We start from the raw sequence: 18,781 nt of genomic DNA on the forward strand, positions 1-18,781 counted from the left end.
AAAACGACTCTTTGTGTGAATCTGTGTTTGTAAGTGAAACTGTAAGAACACAGCGTTTCAGATCGAGTTAAACAATGAGTTTATTTTTTCTGTACTAAAGCTGCAGAATGCAGGAGATGAGTGTTTTATACAATGTAAAAATTACAAAATACATTCTTTATATTCACTTTTCAGTCCTCACTTGATGAAATATGAATTCTGGAGTTGACTAGATGTTTTCGATGTTGATGATGTATATTCTTGTTATGAATATGAATTTCTGTGTAAATAGTGTAAAAACTCAATGCAGTTCATTTCAATTGCACAGTTATGTTTTTCAAATATATTTACAGAAAAATGTGTTGTATTGTTGTTAGGTCTTTACTGCGCTATAAAACATTAAATCCCCCATGAATCTATGATGATCTGATGCAGGGATATAGACTTTGCAAATTGTTCTCCGTTTTAAAGGCTTGTAACAATTTCACATGATCTAAGAAATTATTACAGTACTCTATCTATTGACAGGACTGTACTACTTAGTTAGTTTCACATCAAATTAAACATGATGTAGACTTTCAGACCTTTATAAATGTGTGCAAACATTTAGCACCTTTGAGACTTAGCTGAAAATTAATCGCATTCATGAATCAATTCATTTTCAGGATAATCCTTCTGGTTAGATCTTACTTTTCTGTCCTTTACAATATGTACACAGTGTAAATCATCCACAGCTGTCCTTGGATGGACAATATCTTCCTGCGGCTCAATAAAAGTCTTTGAGTTTTACACCAGCTAAACTAAACCATCTGACTCTGGGTCACCATGGTTACGCTTCCCAGTCATCTTCATCTGCAGCTGGTTGCTGTGGTGCTGGAAGGGGCGGGATCACATCTGACATCCTGGCAAACGCTCCACCCGTGCCGGCGGGTGCTTCTGATGAGTCTCCGGCCCCTGGACCCTTCCCAGAGATACCTGTCAGATATTTACAGGAAAACATTAGCAATGGGAAACTAAAACTGAAGTCATGATTTTATTTTGATGAAGCAATTTCATAAGGTACAATAACATACAGATCAACTCTATAAGGATTTTTCACTTTTTTTGTCAGCAGAATCCCCTTGACCTAAATGATTAAATTGAAGCACCCAATGAGATTTCAAGTCGCAAATTTTGCATGCAAATATTTTTTTGTTTTAAAGTTTTATCAGTAGTATTTTACGTTGCTATTGTTATTATTACCTGTCAAATGCAATGTAAAAAAATTGCACTTAAATGTTTAAGTTTAAAGAACTTAAATTAATAAGTCATTGCAACTTTTTTGTCTAGTTACAATTTGCTATGAATTCTAAAAATAAAGTTGTAAGAACTTAACATTCAATTTAATTTTTTTATTTATACTTCTCACTAGTCAAAAAAGTTTAAATGACTTAATTCAAGTTGTTTAATATTAAACATTTAAGTGCAACAATTCTTACAGTCTTGTTTTTACTTTTTTTTATTGGTACGTAAAACATCTCTGTCCATTTTGCATTCTCCAGTTTTTGATATATTGGCCCTCATTTATCATTCTTGCGTAGAAACGGGCGTATATGTTGGCGTAAGATTATGCTTACACTCCTCTCACCGCCTGATTTATGAAACTGTGCGTACCGTTGATATTCAGGTGTACGCAATATCTGCCCTTCATAAATGCCGCGGCCGAAAACGAGCGTCATTAGAATAACAAGCCCATATAAATTCAAGTCTCCGCCTCCCCCACGCCCTCATTTTACGCCATTGACACACGAAAGACGGCAAAGAAGAGAATCCGGGGAAGTGAAAAGAAACAAAATTGTTTTATTTGGCAGTTTAAAAAGTGGGATTAAAGACACATTAATAATTGGATGACAATTTGTAATATTCTTATTATTATTTTTATTATTAATTGATATTAAGAAGAATAATTATTTATTATTATTATTATTTACTGTTGCCTACATCTAAATTCTATGTCTGCTTAATGGTTCAGTTAATTTTTTTTTATATAATATTTTAAAATGATGTAGTAACTTTTGTAGTGTGTTGTTCTGTATTTACATACAGTTGTTTGGTAGCTGTATCTTAGATCCAGTTTGATACGGAGCTCCGGATATAATTCAAATTAACAATTTTGTTTCCACGACATCCACATGTTTTAGCTAAGCTAATTCATAATTTGAAGTAATAATAATTGTAATAGTAATTACGAAATATTCTAAATATTATAATAATTAATTCCAAGGAACAAACAGTTGAATATTGGGAACAAATTCTAAATTTATGGCCATACTTTAGACTAAATAAGAAAAAGAAGTGTCCATAGCATAAAAAATTATTCGTGGCCATAATTTTGTCCGCATGTCATCATGATCGGATTTACGGCTCCATTCAACACAAGCATTTTACCTTACCTCATCTGTATTTATTTATCATCGAATGGTACGTAACTAGCTTACCTTTTATTGCATTACCATGTTTTCGTAGCACATCCTTGTGCTTTCTTGCAATGTGCCGCTTCAGATTCCAGGAAGAATATTTGCTAACTCTTTACAGTCTCTCCGCAGTCCCTTTCAATTTTTTCTTCCTGCTCAATCTTAACTTTGATTTTTACTTTACATTTATGTATAAGGCTTGAATTCCATAACTTATTGCTAGATGTTTTTACAGATTCTCGAACCAGCAAATTATCAAAGGGCGTTCTGGGTTCAACGAGCGGTGCTGAGGGAGCAGAATTTTCGGAAAGGCGCTTTGATGGTAATATTACCGCACCGCTCAACGCTCCGCTCCCACTGAGCTCCGTTCACTTGCTCGCTCTGAAACATCAGGTAAAGCGCACAGGCTCTCAACTGAAGGAATACATATGCATACAAATCAAATGCTTTGGTAAAGTCTCACAAATTAAACATTGAACATTGTTGCATAAAAATAAACACTGAAGTTTATAATTACTATGTTTTTTACAGTGGGTCATAATATATCATATATTTAGTTTGTCAGTATGTTTTGTGGCGTTAGGAAGTTTTTGCGCATTTCTGCACTAACTCAAAATGTGCGTACACCACCTCCTGAGCTGGCGTAGGATTTGAGCGTGCCGTACGCCAATGTCCATATTGATAAATCTCAAAGTCACCGTGGTTTTGGGTGTACGCAAGGTGTACGGTGGAAATTTGGTGTACGCACTTTTGATAAATGAGGGCCATTGTATATAGACGGTTTCATCGGACACACGTGCGCTGACGGGATACACATCTGGAACCGAACTTTACTTCCGGTTTCGTTTTTTTAATGGGCTGACTAGTTGCTAAACTGATCTCTTGAACAAATGCCTTGTCGAAAATAACAAATGTTTTGGTTTCCTATGTATACTACGTTTAAAGAACTTTGTTGTTATTTATTCTTAGTGGGGTTTACCAGAAGTTACGTGCGGACCACGACAGCCACTTGTTTATGTTTTTACTGCTGAAACCGTGTTGTATAATGGTCACATGTCATTAAGATTAAACTAACTTATACATACAAACTGTGTGTGTTAGTATATGAAGTGTTTTACTAAGCTTTTAATTAAAAAAAATTCAACGCACGAACCCAAATTTGTGTGTGAGATGTGGGTACGGACGACTTTACGAACAAATCATGATTCAACAAAAACTTTTATACAAATATTTCTTCTAAATGCATGCAAAAATGTAAGAACAACTTAAATCACATGTACAAAATAATCATGAACAAGGAAAAAAATATATATAACACACATATATATATATAGATAGATAAATAAATAAAGGCTGGATTTACTTAAAAATATAGAGCATCATTATTACATACATTTTTTTAAGTAAGTATTACACAGAATTTCAAGCGATTTATGCAATTGCTTCAAATTTCAAGTAAAACTTATTTTAAAAAAGTGGATGCACTATATTTTTAAATCCAGCCTTTATTTTTTTTACAGTGCACTAGAAAACTGGCTGCAATTCAATCTGTGTAAAGAAGTGTGTGTGTGTTATTTGCTCCTGCACCAGCAGGTGGCTCACGTGGGTCATCAATGGGTGCATTTCCATTAGCCTTCAAATTACACAAATTGATATTGCGAATTGAAAATATAGCCAATGAAAACAAGGCCAATGGAAATTGAAGTGTTTTCATTGGCCATATTTTCAATTCGTAATATCAATTTGCGCAATTTGAAGGGTAATGCTACTGACAACCGAAACAGGAACTACTGTACAGTCAAGCAGTACATGAGTGTTATTATACCAAAATAACTATTTATTTCATTTTAAATTAAACCATTGTAATTCTGAAACGATTCCCATTTTTTACAAAATGTAACTGTAATCTAATTACTATGTTTTTACATAGTTACTAGTCTTTTGTATCCTGATTACTTAAACCCATTACATGTAATCCGTTACTCCCCAACCCTGTTTAAATGTGATTATAAAAGTGCAACAGGCCCGTTTCAGACTTACCTTTCCTACGCATGGCCAACTTATTAAAGAGATCAGACATGAGGTCTCCACCACTGACCGCTGCTCCAACTGAAAGATTTAAGATGAAGGTTAGTTAAATGTTTTATATGTGAATTCTGTGAATGTCTTTTGTTTAACACTTGCGTTTCATGGAAAATGATAAACATTGCGTTACACTGAAGAAATAAGCGAGAAAAGATTGATTTAGAAGTAACTTCTTCAGCATGGCATTTACCTTTGTGCAAGGTCTAAATCATTAGTAATTACTTCGAAGAGATCGTAAATGGTAATAAAAACTTAGATCAAGACTTTCATATTTAAAGTTTTTGTTTTGCAAACAATTAAATATTAGAACAAATGTCAAACAGATTTAAAACGGCTTAATGGGGCAACTTTAATGAAAGTAGATTTCTCATTTGACCTTTCCAAATACCACAGCATTTAACCGTATGCAGCAATGCTAAGACAAAAATTAACTCCTTATGTATTAATACATTTTGTTATTATTATAAATATATATATCCATAGTAAAGAGTAGTGTTTTTATTGAAATCCCTTACTCTTAGTATGAGTTAAAGTGTAGAGAGGAGCAGCACTAATGAGTTTCTTAAACTAATAACAGCTATTAACAGCCTTTAATTACAGACACACCGTCTAATAGTACACTGCATGCTTTTAATGCTACACCCCGAACTTCTGACCTTGCTCTTGTTCCTTCTGTTTCTTCTTCTCCATTTTGCGCTCCTTCACGTTACGGAGTTTGGCTCTGCCGATGCCGCCGGCATTCCGGATCGACTCGAGCAGACTGGCTCGTCCGTCAGATGGCTGGACCACTTCATTGGGGGCACCTTTCACCACACCTACCCCAAACAAATTTTTATATCTTTGAAGGTTGAGGCTTCTGTGGCATCATAGCTTTAATAACTATAACAACGACTAATAGCAGATGTGGGAGTGTTTAGGAAACTTTGCAATTGCAGAAATTAAACACCAGTCTTACCTGTGGGCGGAGCTTGACCTGTGCTGTCTGGTGCAGGTGGAGGCGGGGGCGGAGGGGGGCCGGCAGGAGAGGATCCAGGGGGCGGTGCTGACACATGGATGGGCTCTGGTGGGGGAGGTGGAGGAGGAGGTGGAGGAGGAGCTTCAAGTCTAAAATGAGAGTCTTAAGAAAAACAAAATTCAAATGTAAAACAGACCAAGTAGTTCTCAAAGTAACACTATGTTGGTTTAAATCTTACCGGATCCACTAGACTCGTCGTGCTCGGTCCCAAATGATGGGAGCTCTGGGATGCTGGTACTGGAAGGAACGGATGGGGCGAACCCCGGGCCGAGGTCGGCGCTGTACATGAGGTCATCTGCGATGCCGGGCAGGTCAGGCAGGTAGGATGGCACATCGATCTCTGGCACTTGACCCAGATCTGGCACATAAAAATAATTCTCTGCGGTCTGAAAGAGAGCATGTAAAAGAGACGGCTTAATGTCTGATAATCTATTAACTGAAGTGAATCTTTATACTGTGAGTGTTATTGTGGGCTGCAAGATATTGAGATTTATATTGACCAACATACATCTTTCTGGTTTAAGGAAGCTTTAGGGTGCATTTACACCAGACTCAAATGAAGCGTTAAGTCAATGCAAAGACGCGATATACATCCTGCGGTGCGATTCGTGCGAATGACACAATGTGAATTGAGTGTTTTATGCGCAGATCACGTGAGGTGAAAAATCTGAACTTTGGCAGACATTCGCACCGCGTTAACTAAAAAGGAGCTTGCTGTAGTAGTGACGTGATTAAAACGTAGCGAGTGGAGGCAGAAATACGAAACAACAATGAAGGAAAAATCATCGTCGCTGTATGTGGACACGTAAAGGTAAGTCTGGCAAATTAAGTGTATTTGCATAACACGAATTACACACACGAATAACGCACGCATATGATGCGAATTACGTGCACAAATGGTGCGAATAACGCGCGCAAATTATGCAAATTACGAGTGAATTTTCGCATGCAAATTTCACACGCAAATGATTCACATTTCAAAATGACACACATTTCACGCGCAAATGACGCAAATTTCATGCGCAAATGACGCAAATTTCACGCGCAAATGACGCAAATTTCACGCGCAAATGGTGGGAATTTTACACGCAAATGATACACATTTCAAAATGACGCGAATTTCACGCGTAAATGACGCAAATTTCACGCGCAAATGACGTAAATTTCACGTGCAAATGATGCACATTTCATTCGCAAATTTCACGTGCAAATTAAATGAATTTCACGCGCAAATGATGCACATTTCATTCGCAAATTTCACGTGCACATGACGCAAGTTAACTCAAAATCTTCAAGCTTTCAACTACGCATGAATAGCGTGATTTATTCGCTTGATTCGCATCTGGTGTGAACGCACATTCCCACTCTCTGACTCAACATCTGCTATCTGCATTAACTTAAAACTTTAACTACACATCATTTTATTGATATTCCCATTTTCGGCACATCTTTCATCCCTGGTTATAAGTGTAATTCAACCGTTGAGAGCTCAAAACCTCACCTGTCTCTCAAGCTGCTCTCTCTTGGTGATTGACAGCGGTGCGTCAAACGGTTTGTCCTCCTTTTCAGTTTTTAACGTGGTGTGTGTTTTAGTCACAGCGCCAGCCAGAGGGTCTAGAAACACGTATTTCTTATAGCTATACACGAGAAAACACACAATGATGATTATATTAATGCCAATAAGGTTGCATTGCCTAGCCGACAACACTAAGTAAATATGTGTAGGTGTGTGTGTGTGTGTGTACTCACAGGTTTTCTGTGGTGTTGAACAGCAATAAGGAGCTGACAGAGTTTACATTTCTCGGCAAACTTCCCAAACCCTCTTCTTTTTCATCCTCAGAGCGCTGCTTACTGTTCACGTACACTGGCAAATACATTGACTTCTCCTACAAAACACACAAATACACTAGAAAAATAACAAGGAGGGAAAAGAAATTGGAGGGATTGGAGAAGGAGTTTAATACCTATTCACCTTTAGGGCCTTGTCATCCAGTGGGCGGAGCTTGCTCTCAACTTTAAAGCGAGGCCGTTTTTGGGAGGCGGGATCAACAGCACCGGTGAAAATGGAAGAATAATCCTGCAGTTTTTCTGGAGCGGGATATTTGGCACTGGAGAAGACCTACACAAACACACATTACAACACAAACACTTATTATCTTTAAACAATCTCACAATGAAAAAGTCTTAAAAGTCCCAAGATTATAAACTTCAGTAAGCATCATTTTCTTCATTCAGATTTTTTCCTTTTAAAGTGAAATCTGACTCCTGAAAGGTTTGACGATACCCCTACATCACATGACAGTTACACAGTTACAGTGGCCCAAAATATTTTTCTTCCATGCTGTTTAAACTCTCGCTGTGAGACTGACTCACTGTCAGCGTCTTTGTGTGTATCATTGGGGTTTCATCACCTTTGTGGCTTTCTTGCTTCCTTTGATCTTCTGGACTCTGGCCTGAGCCAGTTTGATCCTGTCTGTGACGGACTGAAGATGGGCACGGTTTTTCTCCACACTTTGGGACACCCTAACAAAGTTAAATTAAATGAAAAAGGTGAGCATTATATAAGGGCAATTCCTGTGACTCCAGCTGTTGTCAATGAGGAACCTCAACGAACTAACTGTCTTCTTTGTACATCAATGTTGTCTTTGTAAGATAATAAATGACCTCCAGTTATTATCAGATTTGTTTCATGTTGCCACAATATAATGCTTATTTAAAACAAATGTTTAACTTTACGGAATTGTTGCTTAAATATTTTGACAACTGTGCCCGCTTTCTGATAAACAGTAAAGTAAAACTATTGACCACACCTTTTATCTATAAAATCTATAAACAGCATTGTCAAAGTATAAAACACTTAATAATGCATAAAGCACATTTTGTTTTCAGGTGTTTCTACATTGAATTTTCAGCACAATTGTGTAAAATGCGCCTGTCTCATTTTCCATCACCGGTATACTTCTACATTTCAGTTGATACGGTATAAAATGATATAAATAAAATGATATTTATTGATCTATAATTTTTATTTAGCCTTCATACAAATGTAAATGTAAATTCACTGTCAAATAAACCAACCTTAAGGCTCACCCTTAATATTAATAAGGAGCACCTGAATGTCAGTCAGTAATAAATATTTACTTTCATAGTTTTGATCAATTTGCTATTATATGTGAAAAAATATAAATAAAAAGGCACATGGTTGCTTCGCTACAAAAGACGCCACGGGAGCGCGCTTTGAAAGGAAGAAGCGCTTTGACCCCGCGTGGTTTAACATGCTTTAAGACATGACATCAAGTGAACAGCCATGGTGACGGGACACTGTAATGTAAATCGAAATATCGGAAATGTGTTTAGAAACCATATTCACCGTTATTGGGGAAAAATATACAGCGAAATATATTTATATTGAATTATTATCGAGCCTTATTATATTGATATCTATTAAAAAATGGTGTTTAAAAAACATTACTATATGCCAAAGTCATCTTGTATCTTGCTTTTATAGTATTGTTTATTTTGTTGGCCACTAAATTATACTCAAAACACAAGAGTAGGGAGGCAAAGAGCGAGCCAGTGTAATTCTTAAAGCTAATTTTTAAATGGCTGCTGAATTATTTACAATATTATCACATATTGAGATTGGGAGCATTAAAGTTTAACTTCACATTGACTTCAATCTTGGACATGATCTTACTCAGTCAACATTAAATAAATCAATTATGTTTTTACAGAATGTTTGTTATTCAGGATGATTTTAGGTAAAAAAGTACACAGTACACTGGGCTTTCACAGGTAGGTTCATGCATTTTCCTCCACTTTTGACCTTGGTGGCACTCTGACAATGTCATCCATCTAGAGTAATGCCTTTAATTGCTCTTATCAAATCATCTTGCTGACTAGACACTTATAACTTTTGTTTTGTCTATTCTGCATATACGAAACAACCATACAGCAAACGATCTCTTTACAGTAAACAGTTGGCTCTGAATCCATAAACCGAATGCAGTCGCAATGAGTGTGTAATTGTGCATGTGTACAGTCATAATGCTATTCGATGCGTTCTTTTATAGCCTGCGGCACTGCATGCAGTCTGAAAGCCTGCCATTAGGAAAGAGAGAAAGAAATGAGAGAGGTGGAATGACTAAAAGAATAGGAATAGAGAACAGTGAGCGTGCAGCTTAATGGTGCTGACCTAGAAAAGCACAGCGTCTCCATCACACACACACACACAAATATGTTCCCTGGACCCTTACTTGCCATGTTGTCATGGTAACACTGTGGATGGTTTTCCAGCCTGTTCAGCTGGAATTAGCATATTTGAGCATTCACACGCAACTGCATCTTGTATGAAACGTGCACACTCATTGTATATCTCTCCCTTGATTTGCACATAATCATTAGCTATCATTAATACACTCAGTGCATTAGCAGCACAAAAGGTCATGGGTTCGATTCCCAGAGAACACACACACTGACCTACTGGTAAAAATGTGAGGCTTGATTGCACTGTAACCATACTGACAAATGCACAAATGTACTTGCATGTAAAAAGTGATAACACTTTTATTTAACACTCATGCTTGTATGTGTTTACCTGGTAAAGATATCTGTTGATATGGTCTCCAGATACTGCAAGGCTTCAGTTATCTGATGCACAGCCTCTTCCCTCCTGAGATCCGACTGGATAAGAGGTACAGAGTACACCTGTCCCTCCAGGTGACGTTTTTGCGTCATCCTGCACACAAATGCACCCCTGAATCTATCAATCTGTATTTCAGATGCGAGTCTAACACACTGTCAATGGTCTGCATTCGTGTGATAAAGCAAAATAAAAACACTGCTAAAGTGAAACAGACCTAAAGCTTTAACTAAAAGGTAATCAGGTAACTTTAGAGAGGGCTGGAAAACTTTTAAATAACCGTGTTATATTGTGCTCTTATATTATGCGAACACTTTTGTAAGACTGTAAACATGTGATCAACCTCAGCTGATTTTCATGATCTGCACTACGCGATCGTCCCACTATCCGCCAGTGACGAAAAACGCAATGGCGAGCAAAATCAACTTCTATAGCGATATGAAACAAATATAATATAAAACTGAACACTTTACCTGACCATGAATGTGTAAAAAACACAGTTGATCTGCTGTTTGAAGGAGCCGAGTCTTTTAGGAGAAGCACTTCCGTCTTTTCAGATCATGTGACGAGTGACGTAAAACAAAAAAACCCACTCTCAAATGTCAGTTTTTTTTATTTACAGATTTTGTCTTTTTACAATACTGTTTCCGTCAAGTATTTCAGTGATGTTTGTTGTCAATTCAATAAAAAGTCAATTTTTTATTTTTATATTGAACATTTATTTGAATTATTTTGTGGAGGAATATGTTTTTTTTCTTTCACGACTTCTTCAAATGTCGTATTTTCTTTTTAAATCTTATTATTTTGTGTGTTAAGTGCAAGTGGGCTCAGATTAAGCCCAGTATATCCCAATTTAATGTTCAAATAAAGATTTATTTTAAAACATTGAAAGGAATTTAAAGTTGTAAAGCTAACATGACTATGGAATATTACGCGTTAAATTCCGCATTTTGAAAGGATTTTATTGTATACCTTTCTTATTCTCTTTCATTTTTGACTTTGTTTTTTATTGCATTCGTTTTTACTTCAAATATTATTTGCACAATTATAAGGGCTGTTTAAATATTTTTAGGCTACAATCTATGCAAAATAGCTTAAATTAAAAATTTTAAAGTTTGACATGAAGATTAACAACCACAAAAGTGTCAAATTTGTAAATCTGTATAATGATCTGATAAATGTTACATAAATCACTTCATTACTTCTGTAATTTTTGTGCCTTTTCTTCATTGTTTTAATAGTTGCCTTCCTTCCCTTTTTATACTTTTATTGTATTTATGTCATCCATGATTGGTTGGCACTGTTTTAGGCTTCTCTTGCAATAAAAAACTGAAATGGGAAAAAAGTAAAAGCTTTTAAACTTTATCTGATGTAAACTGAAAAATTATGAATAAACCATTTTTTTTTGTTAGTCACTTATGTATATTATTTATACAATAATTCATAGCTGGAACTTAAAGAGGAGTTACCTTTGTTTACATTGTTCGGTCAAAAGTACACGTATGTCTGTATTAATAAGTTTTAATATTACTTATGTTAATGTTCAGGTTTATTTACTTACATATTAGTGCTAGAAAATAATTGTGAATAATTAAATAAATGTAATAAATAAACATTAAACATAAAACATAACATAAAATTAAGCTGTAACATTTATTTAGTTACTCAACAAAAAACATTATACAGACTATATACAGTAACACATTAACAAAAATCACATTACATGAAGAACAGTCAAGATGTGAAATTTGGTAACTAAGCAACAGAAACGTTGATAAGGAAACTTCTACCAATTATTAAACATAGCAGATCTTAATGTTTAATATCTATACTTTAAAAAAGACTCTGCACTATTTCAGAGAACATTCATTTTTAGTGGTATCCGAAATCATAGTAGACATGAAATTATTATGTACTGTACACTCAATGCACCGCAATAATGAGTGCACAATTCTCGCGTCTCGGCGGAAGATGGCGCCCACACTACAAGCGAGCCCAATTAAGTCTTCGAATACACTTAATCGTTTTTAGTCACTTATTCTAGTGAACTATACTACTTAAGGTAATAATAAATGAAAGTATAAGGGACTATCTCGGACACATCCAGAGTTTCTCTGTGATTGCGCCTTGTTGCGTACCCCGTGACGTCACTCCCCAACGTGGCACCGCCCCCTTCAATCCTCTGTTTTGACATCCTCGCATCAGCATCATCCGGCGCATCCCTTCACGCGCGCTCTGGGCACGGAGGCGGAGGCGGGGATCTCTCGCTCTTTCTGTCTCTCCATCGGGTCAGCCATTTAAATATTAAACAGTGCACGTTGTATTTCACGTGGCACTGGTCGGTGCCACTGTCTGCAACTATCGCATCATTTCTTGTTTTTGAAGAGAAACGTCACATTGCCGGGATGTCGAGTCTGCTGGATAACCCTCTGCAGGCGGTGTTGTATCTGAAGGAGCTCACCGCCATCGTGCAAAACCAACAAAGTCTCATCCAAACCCAACGATATCGGATAGACATCCTCGAGCGCCGACTGGAGGATCTAGTGCTTGAGAATCGGCAGCTACGGGACTCCAGCAGCCATCACCGGCACCCTCCCCGCTATCATCCGCCTCCGCCCCCCCGGACCTCCAGCCTGCCCCGAACGAGCCCGGCCAGCAGAGACCCGGTTCAGTCCCAGACCCAGGAGCATCAATCCCCACACGACATGCAGCTCGTGCCCGCTGGAGCCATTAGTGCCAGTTCGGACTCTCCGGATCAAGATGATGATGTAGCTCAGGACCCCTGCTGTCGGTCCCTGGTCCCACAAAGACCTGCCACCCTGTGTCGAGCTGTGGGACTCCCACGGGCATCAGAGTGAGTTATGAATGATTACGCATCTCAGAGAATGAATGCTGAAAACACGAGACAATCTTACAGCAGTGAAATATTAGGGCAGATTGCATTGCGCCATCAGGATTACATAACAGAGAAATTTCACTGTATGTATGTTGGCCAGTGTTAATGTGAACATCAGTCACATTGATGCAACACATTTGCCTTTAAAATGTAATTATTAGCAGTTTATGTGTACACTTCATTATAAACCCAATAGCTTAAAAATACTAAATTGTGTAAATAAAAACAACACATTTGCCTTTTAAGTGTAATTAGGAACAGTTTATTAGTAAGGGAGAGCGGGGCACAAACTAATGCTTTTTGACTTTGGCTCTGTCATTCAAAAAATATTTTACACAATCAACACACGTCTGCTACAAATGAACAGTTAAAGTTTGTTTGTGGGACCTACCGTTATTGTAAAATTACACCGAAAGTGACAGGGGTGCAAACGTTACCCCATAGGTGGTACTCCTGCTAGAAATTTTGTTTAAACACAAATAATTCAATCAAATTCTGTCTATATACTAAAGGTGGATATTTTTTAAATATCTGTCTATAGTAGATAGATATCCACACATTCATCCATCCATGATCCTTCTTCTAACCATCTTTCTATGCATCAATAAATTGATTTTTTTTTAAAGGGCTGCACAATTAAGACAAAAAAACAAATCATAACAGTGAGTTATTTCCCCTGATATTGTATTAACAGTTATCATTTTGATGAATAGTATTTACATTGTTTTCATTTCATTATCATTGTATACCTGAGACTGCGTGACAACTAACCCCACTGTGTAAAATGTTTTCAATCACAGTTACTAGGAGTTGCTGACATGTTTCAAAATAATGTTATGTTTTAGGTATCAAGACAGTGATAAAAACAATATAAAGTTGGATTTGGACACTTAAACACTCAGAAATAAAAAAAACATAAGATGAAGAAATGTACTCCTGTACATTAGTTCTGTACATTCATTCATTCTGTAGTAAAAGGTCTGGAACAAGAGGCTTTCACTGCACCCGATTATTAAAACATTAATTGGTGTGAGACTGCATTAAAAATAAGCACACACAAACACATTTTTTCAACAGTCATCTACACAAGTACGTGCAAATACACACACACACATGCACGCACAGACAGATTTATGCTTAAAGTGGGGCTTTAAGTGACATTCCCATAGTGCATGTAGAGCTTATCTGCCAGCTGGAATATTATCCACCGTAAGAGTCAGAGAAAGAGAGCGAGAGATACTGTGTGCATGTGTATGTGTGTATCTTCCATTACGACTGCTTATTTGCTTCACTGCACATCTTACGCTGGATTTGTAGAGTACTCCCTGTGTGTGTGTGTGTGTGTGTGTGTGTCTACCCACAAGCAAACTTGCATGATACATGCTTCTCTGATTTGTGTAATTGTAACGTTATCTTTTTCTTAAGGGTAAAAACACTTAGTTTCAGAGCGTGTTTGTTTGCACATGGTGTGTATGTGAAATTGTGGGAACAAATTTAGTTGTAGAAGAAATAGAAGCATGAAACACTTGATGGTATACACACTAAAAATGGCTGGGTTATTTTTGACCCATAATGGGTAAATATTGGATAGAACACATGCTGGGTTAAAAATGACCCAACGTTGGGTTGATGTTATGCAACCATTGGGTACAATAACCCAGCAGTTAGGTTAAAACAACCCAGCATTGGGTCAACCAGTGGTGAGTTCTGCCCAATATTTACCCATTATACCAAGGCTAAAACTTACCATGGGATTAAACGGGAATATATAGGGAATTAATAGGAATTAATGGGAATATACTGGGAAAAATGCAGGGTTGCCTATATCAGGGAACTTAAATGTAGTTAAAAAATCTTGCAGCACAATTTTGTCTAAAACAACAAGATTTAATGCAATTTCAGTTGAATTTTTAGAGATATCTAAATGTAAGCTAGCACTATTTCATAGAAAATGTATGAGGCTAGTTATCATGTAGCTTAAGCTGTGATGATTTTTCTTCTACATTCTGTAGCCAGTTTTTTGTTCATACAGAATTATTGTACCACCTAAAATGTTTGACACATTACTAGTTTAATGTTTTTGAAAGAAGTCTTTTATGCTAATCAAGACTGCATTTATTTGATAAAAAATCCTTCAGAAATCATTCATATTAAAATCATTTCTGAAGTATTTTTGAACAAATAAATCCATGCCTTTATGAGTGTAAGTATTAGGATTCTTAAAATTTGTATTACCTTGCATTCATGTCTGCCTATGACCAAATAAATAGTTTTTTATGTTTCTATATGATATAGTTTATATAAATTTTTCAAAATATCATATAATTCCCATAAATTTCTGTAAATTCCCTGTTAAATTTCCAATTTGGAATATTTCCAAATTTCCCCAGATTAAGTTCCCATTGAAAGTTCCCGGACATTTACTGGAAACTTTCTGCCCCTTTGCAACCCTACTTGATGGAGAGATTTAGAAAAACATTACTCTCATGCACAAAGCTCATTGTTAATCTCACATCTTTCTCATTAATGTGTGAGGTTATGACAGATTTATTTCGAGAGGTGCTGCATTTCTCCTAGCGGGTGAAAAACAAGTGTATTTAATAGGCATGTAATGTATCAGGAATTTACTAATGGGAAAGCACATAAAAAGGTACAGAGTATAAGTTCTTAATTTGTGCTTTTTATTCATATTTTATCTGAAGATGATTATTAAATTACATTTTTTCTTTAGCCCATTTCAAATATGTAGCAAACATTTTCAGCAACAAAAAGGATTTTTTTTTAACTAATACATTGCTGGGATTACTCTTATCTTAGTTTAATATGCAGAGACATTTACCTGTATGCAATTCATCTGTATTATCATGACATTGGATTAAACAATGGTGTAAAATAAGTAGGCATGGGCCGGTTACCGGTTTCAAGGTATACCGAAGTTTTAAAGAGTCAAGGTTTCAAAACCACTAAAATGTTCTGTGATACCGTCTCAAAGGTATGAGCTGTGTTTATACAAAATTCATGAATTCATTAAGTCATGTGATTGATTTGATGTTTACATTTAATATACATTATGAAAATATGATATCTTTTTTGAAAGCATATTATAATTTAAAGGCTTTATTTTTACCTGGCATTTGAAAATTTAGTGTTGCAATAGCAATACGGCAACACCGTGGTATTTTTTGCTAAAGGTTATCATATCGCCAGAATCTTATACTGGCACATGCCTAAAGTTTAGTTTGGGGTGTGACACTCAGTTTTGGCATCCCTTTGCAATTCCCTTTTGTTAAGGCTAGTGGTGCACATCTCAGTGGATCAAAGTTCGATCCTTAACCATCTGGTTTGTAGCCCAGAATCCCTATAAATGATCAACGAGGATACAAGAAATAATTGTACAAGTTACTGAAGCTCAGCTGGTAGATCATAGTGTTAGCAGTGCAAAGGTCATGGGGTTTATTCCTAGGAAACACAATGATTGAAAATGCATGTATTGAATGCACTGTAAGTCACTTTGAATGAAAGTGTCTGCCAAATGCATGAATGTAAATATATTTACGGTTAATCGTAATTCAAAACCTCTGACTTTTACAGAAGCCAGACGGTCCTGCATCAGTTCTGCTGTCCTGCACCAGAACCTTCAGATGGAGACTTCATGACCTGCTCCAGGTGAGCATCGCACCTTCTGTAACCAATCACAAAAGAGTTTTTAACTTGTACAGTATAAACTAACAAACAGAGAGTGTTTTGGGTGACGCTGTGGTGAATCATACCGTTGTAAACTTGTTATCTGTAGCTGCCCGCATTAGTTTAATATTCCATCGTTGAATGGTAGAAGTTTTCTGTCTAGATCTCTGTGTTTTAGGCCTGAGGCATTCTGGGTGATGGGATTCAAGCTAACGGACTGTAAGTGTATTTGATGGAAATAGAGTTCGAGGATGCTGCAGGTGTAGTTTAACCTTGGATTGTCCTTTGCGTGTCTGGAAAACTCTCAGTATGGATAAGCACTGTCAGTCAGACATCACATGTTTGTGTGGGCATTGGCAACTCTTAATGTTGGCATTGGCAATTCTGCACTGTTTTGGTTTATTAGCGTCCTTCAAACGATCATAGTCAACCTTTAAAATTAACTATTGCCAATACCTAACAGAGCTACGCTTAATAAGCAGAACACAAGCTGACAAATTAAGTTTCCAATTTTCAAACCACCTCATGTTTTCAGCAAATTGGCAAAATTCCTTTTTCTTTTTTGGAGAAAAAAGAATAGGTTACATTTTGCATTTCACGAGGTCCCATTAACATGTAATTGATAGGGAATGACATAAAGCATATTTGGCGTGCTGTTCGAGGGGAGGGCTCCGAGCTCTGAATTTTTGCCCGTGCCCAGAGTACTCCCATTTCATACTAGATGAGAGTGAGGTGATGGGGTGGAGGGATGCTGCAAAAAACTGTCATGGGATAGAAGTGAGGGAGTGCTATTTATAGGCACCTCTTCGGGCTGATTGGTTGGATCAAATGACCATGCTTCTCCTGATGCACGAGACATGAAAAAATGGGGAAGAAATAAGAATTTAGCTGAACTACTTTTTTGTTGTACACCTGTACTGTTGGAACTAGATGTGTCCATTTTATTAAGAAATTTGTGTGAAGCTTGCATGTGCACAGCCTGTTGGCACAGTGATGGGGTGTTCGGGCTTCCAGGGCATTTCCATGCAACTGAAATTATATTCCAAGTAGTTGTTATTTGGTTGCAAGGGTTTTCTGGGTGGTTGTCATATGGTTACTTACTGGCCCACCACCAAGTCTGAATAATGTTCTGGTTCCTATGGCCTAGGTTCCTCTTTCCCTCTTCAGGCTTTTTGTACATACCCCAGTTATCTTAATACCGTGTATTTCCCCATTTAACATCAATGACAGCTTGAAGTCTCTGTGGTAGTTGTGGATGAGGCTCTTTACCCATTCTTCTTGGCAAAAGCCTCTAGTTCCTACAAATTCTTGGTCTGTCAGAGTGGCTCAATGATATTGAGGTCTGGAGACTCCAAAACCTTCACTTTATTCTGCTGTAGCCAATGACAGGTGCGTTTTGGACTATTGTCATGTTGAAATGTCCAAGTACGTCCCATGCGCAGCTTACGGACTGATTTTTTCTCCTGTATTGTTTGATAACATACTGCATTCATCTTGCCATTATTTTGACCAAATTTCCTGTGCCTTTGGACCTTCCCAAAACATCAGCGATCCACCTCAGTGTTTCACAGTAGTAATGGTGTACCTTTCATCATAGGCCTTGTTGACTCCTCTCCAAATGTAGCGGCCAAAAAGTTCAATTTTGGTCTCATTACTCCAAATGACTTTGTGCCAGAAGGTTTGAGGCTCGTCTCTGTGCTGTTTGGTGTATTTTAAGCGGGATACTTTGTGGCATTTGTGTAGTAATGGCATTTTTTCTGGTGACTGGACCATGCAGCCCATCTTTTATAAAGTGCTTCCTTATTATGCATCTTGAAACAGCCACACCACATGTTTTCAGAGTCCTGTATTTCACCTGAAGTTATTTGTGGGTTTTTCTTTGCATCCTGAGCAATTTTCCTGACAGTTGTGGCTTCAACAGAACCCCTAATTTTCCACTTTGTAATTACAGTTTGAACACTCCTGATTGGCATTTTCAATTCCTTGGATATCTTTATATATCCCTTTCCTCTTTTATACAGTTCAAC

At 37.0% G+C, this 18,781-nt stretch overlaps 2 protein-coding genes across 3 annotated transcripts in view; one reads left to right on the forward strand and one right to left on the reverse strand.

Moving 5' to 3' along the window:
• Positions 1-62: 62 nt before the first annotated feature.
• wash1 (WAS protein family homolog 1) lies at positions 63-10,738 on the reverse strand. The gene is made up of 11 exons (XM_065257887.1): positions 10,648-10,738; positions 10,130-10,270; positions 7,944-8,055; positions 7,505-7,651; positions 7,282-7,418; positions 7,034-7,169; positions 5,711-5,918; positions 5,473-5,634; positions 5,174-5,332; positions 4,473-4,541; positions 63-954 (listed from the first exon to the last, which is right to left on the reverse strand). The coding sequence occupies exons 1-11, from the start codon at positions 10,653-10,655 to the stop codon at positions 809-811; spliced, it is 1,425 nt and encodes a 474-aa protein (XP_065113959.1). The 5' UTR covers positions 10,656-10,738; the 3' UTR covers positions 63-808.
• Positions 10,739-11,987: 1,249 nt separating this feature from the next.
• iqsec3b (IQ motif and Sec7 domain ArfGEF 3b) overlaps positions 11,988-18,781 on the forward strand; it is a 51,382-nt gene continuing 44,588 nt past the window's right edge. Inside the window, exons 1-2 of one of the 2 annotated variants that reach the window (XM_065257884.2) lie at positions 11,988-13,028; positions 16,662-16,736. In XM_065257884.2, the coding sequence (XP_065113956.1) occupies positions 12,580-13,028; positions 16,662-16,736 (524 nt within the window). In that variant the 5' untranslated portion in view covers positions 11,988-12,579. The remainder of the gene's footprint in view (positions 13,029-16,661; positions 16,737-18,781) is intronic. The other variant, XM_065257883.2, reaches the window with a different exon arrangement.

Source organism: Paramisgurnus dabryanus, chromosome 9 (assembly GCF_030506205.2).
Source record: "Paramisgurnus dabryanus chromosome 9, PD_genome_1.1, whole genome shotgun sequence".
In the NCBI taxonomy this organism is placed as follows: Eukaryota; Metazoa; Chordata; class Actinopteri; order Cypriniformes; family Cobitidae; genus Paramisgurnus; species Paramisgurnus dabryanus.

Coding starts and splice junctions, on each gene's coding strand:
- wash1 (XM_065257887.1), bottom strand. Junction 5,635..5,710: donor CGACGAGTCTAGTGGATCCG/GTAAGATTTAAA, acceptor GTTTTTCTTAAG/ACTCTCATTTTAGACTTGAA. Junction 4,542..5,173: donor ACAGAAGGAACAAGAGCAAG/GTCAGAAGTTCG, acceptor TAAATCTTTCAG/TTGGAGCAGCGGTCAGTGGT.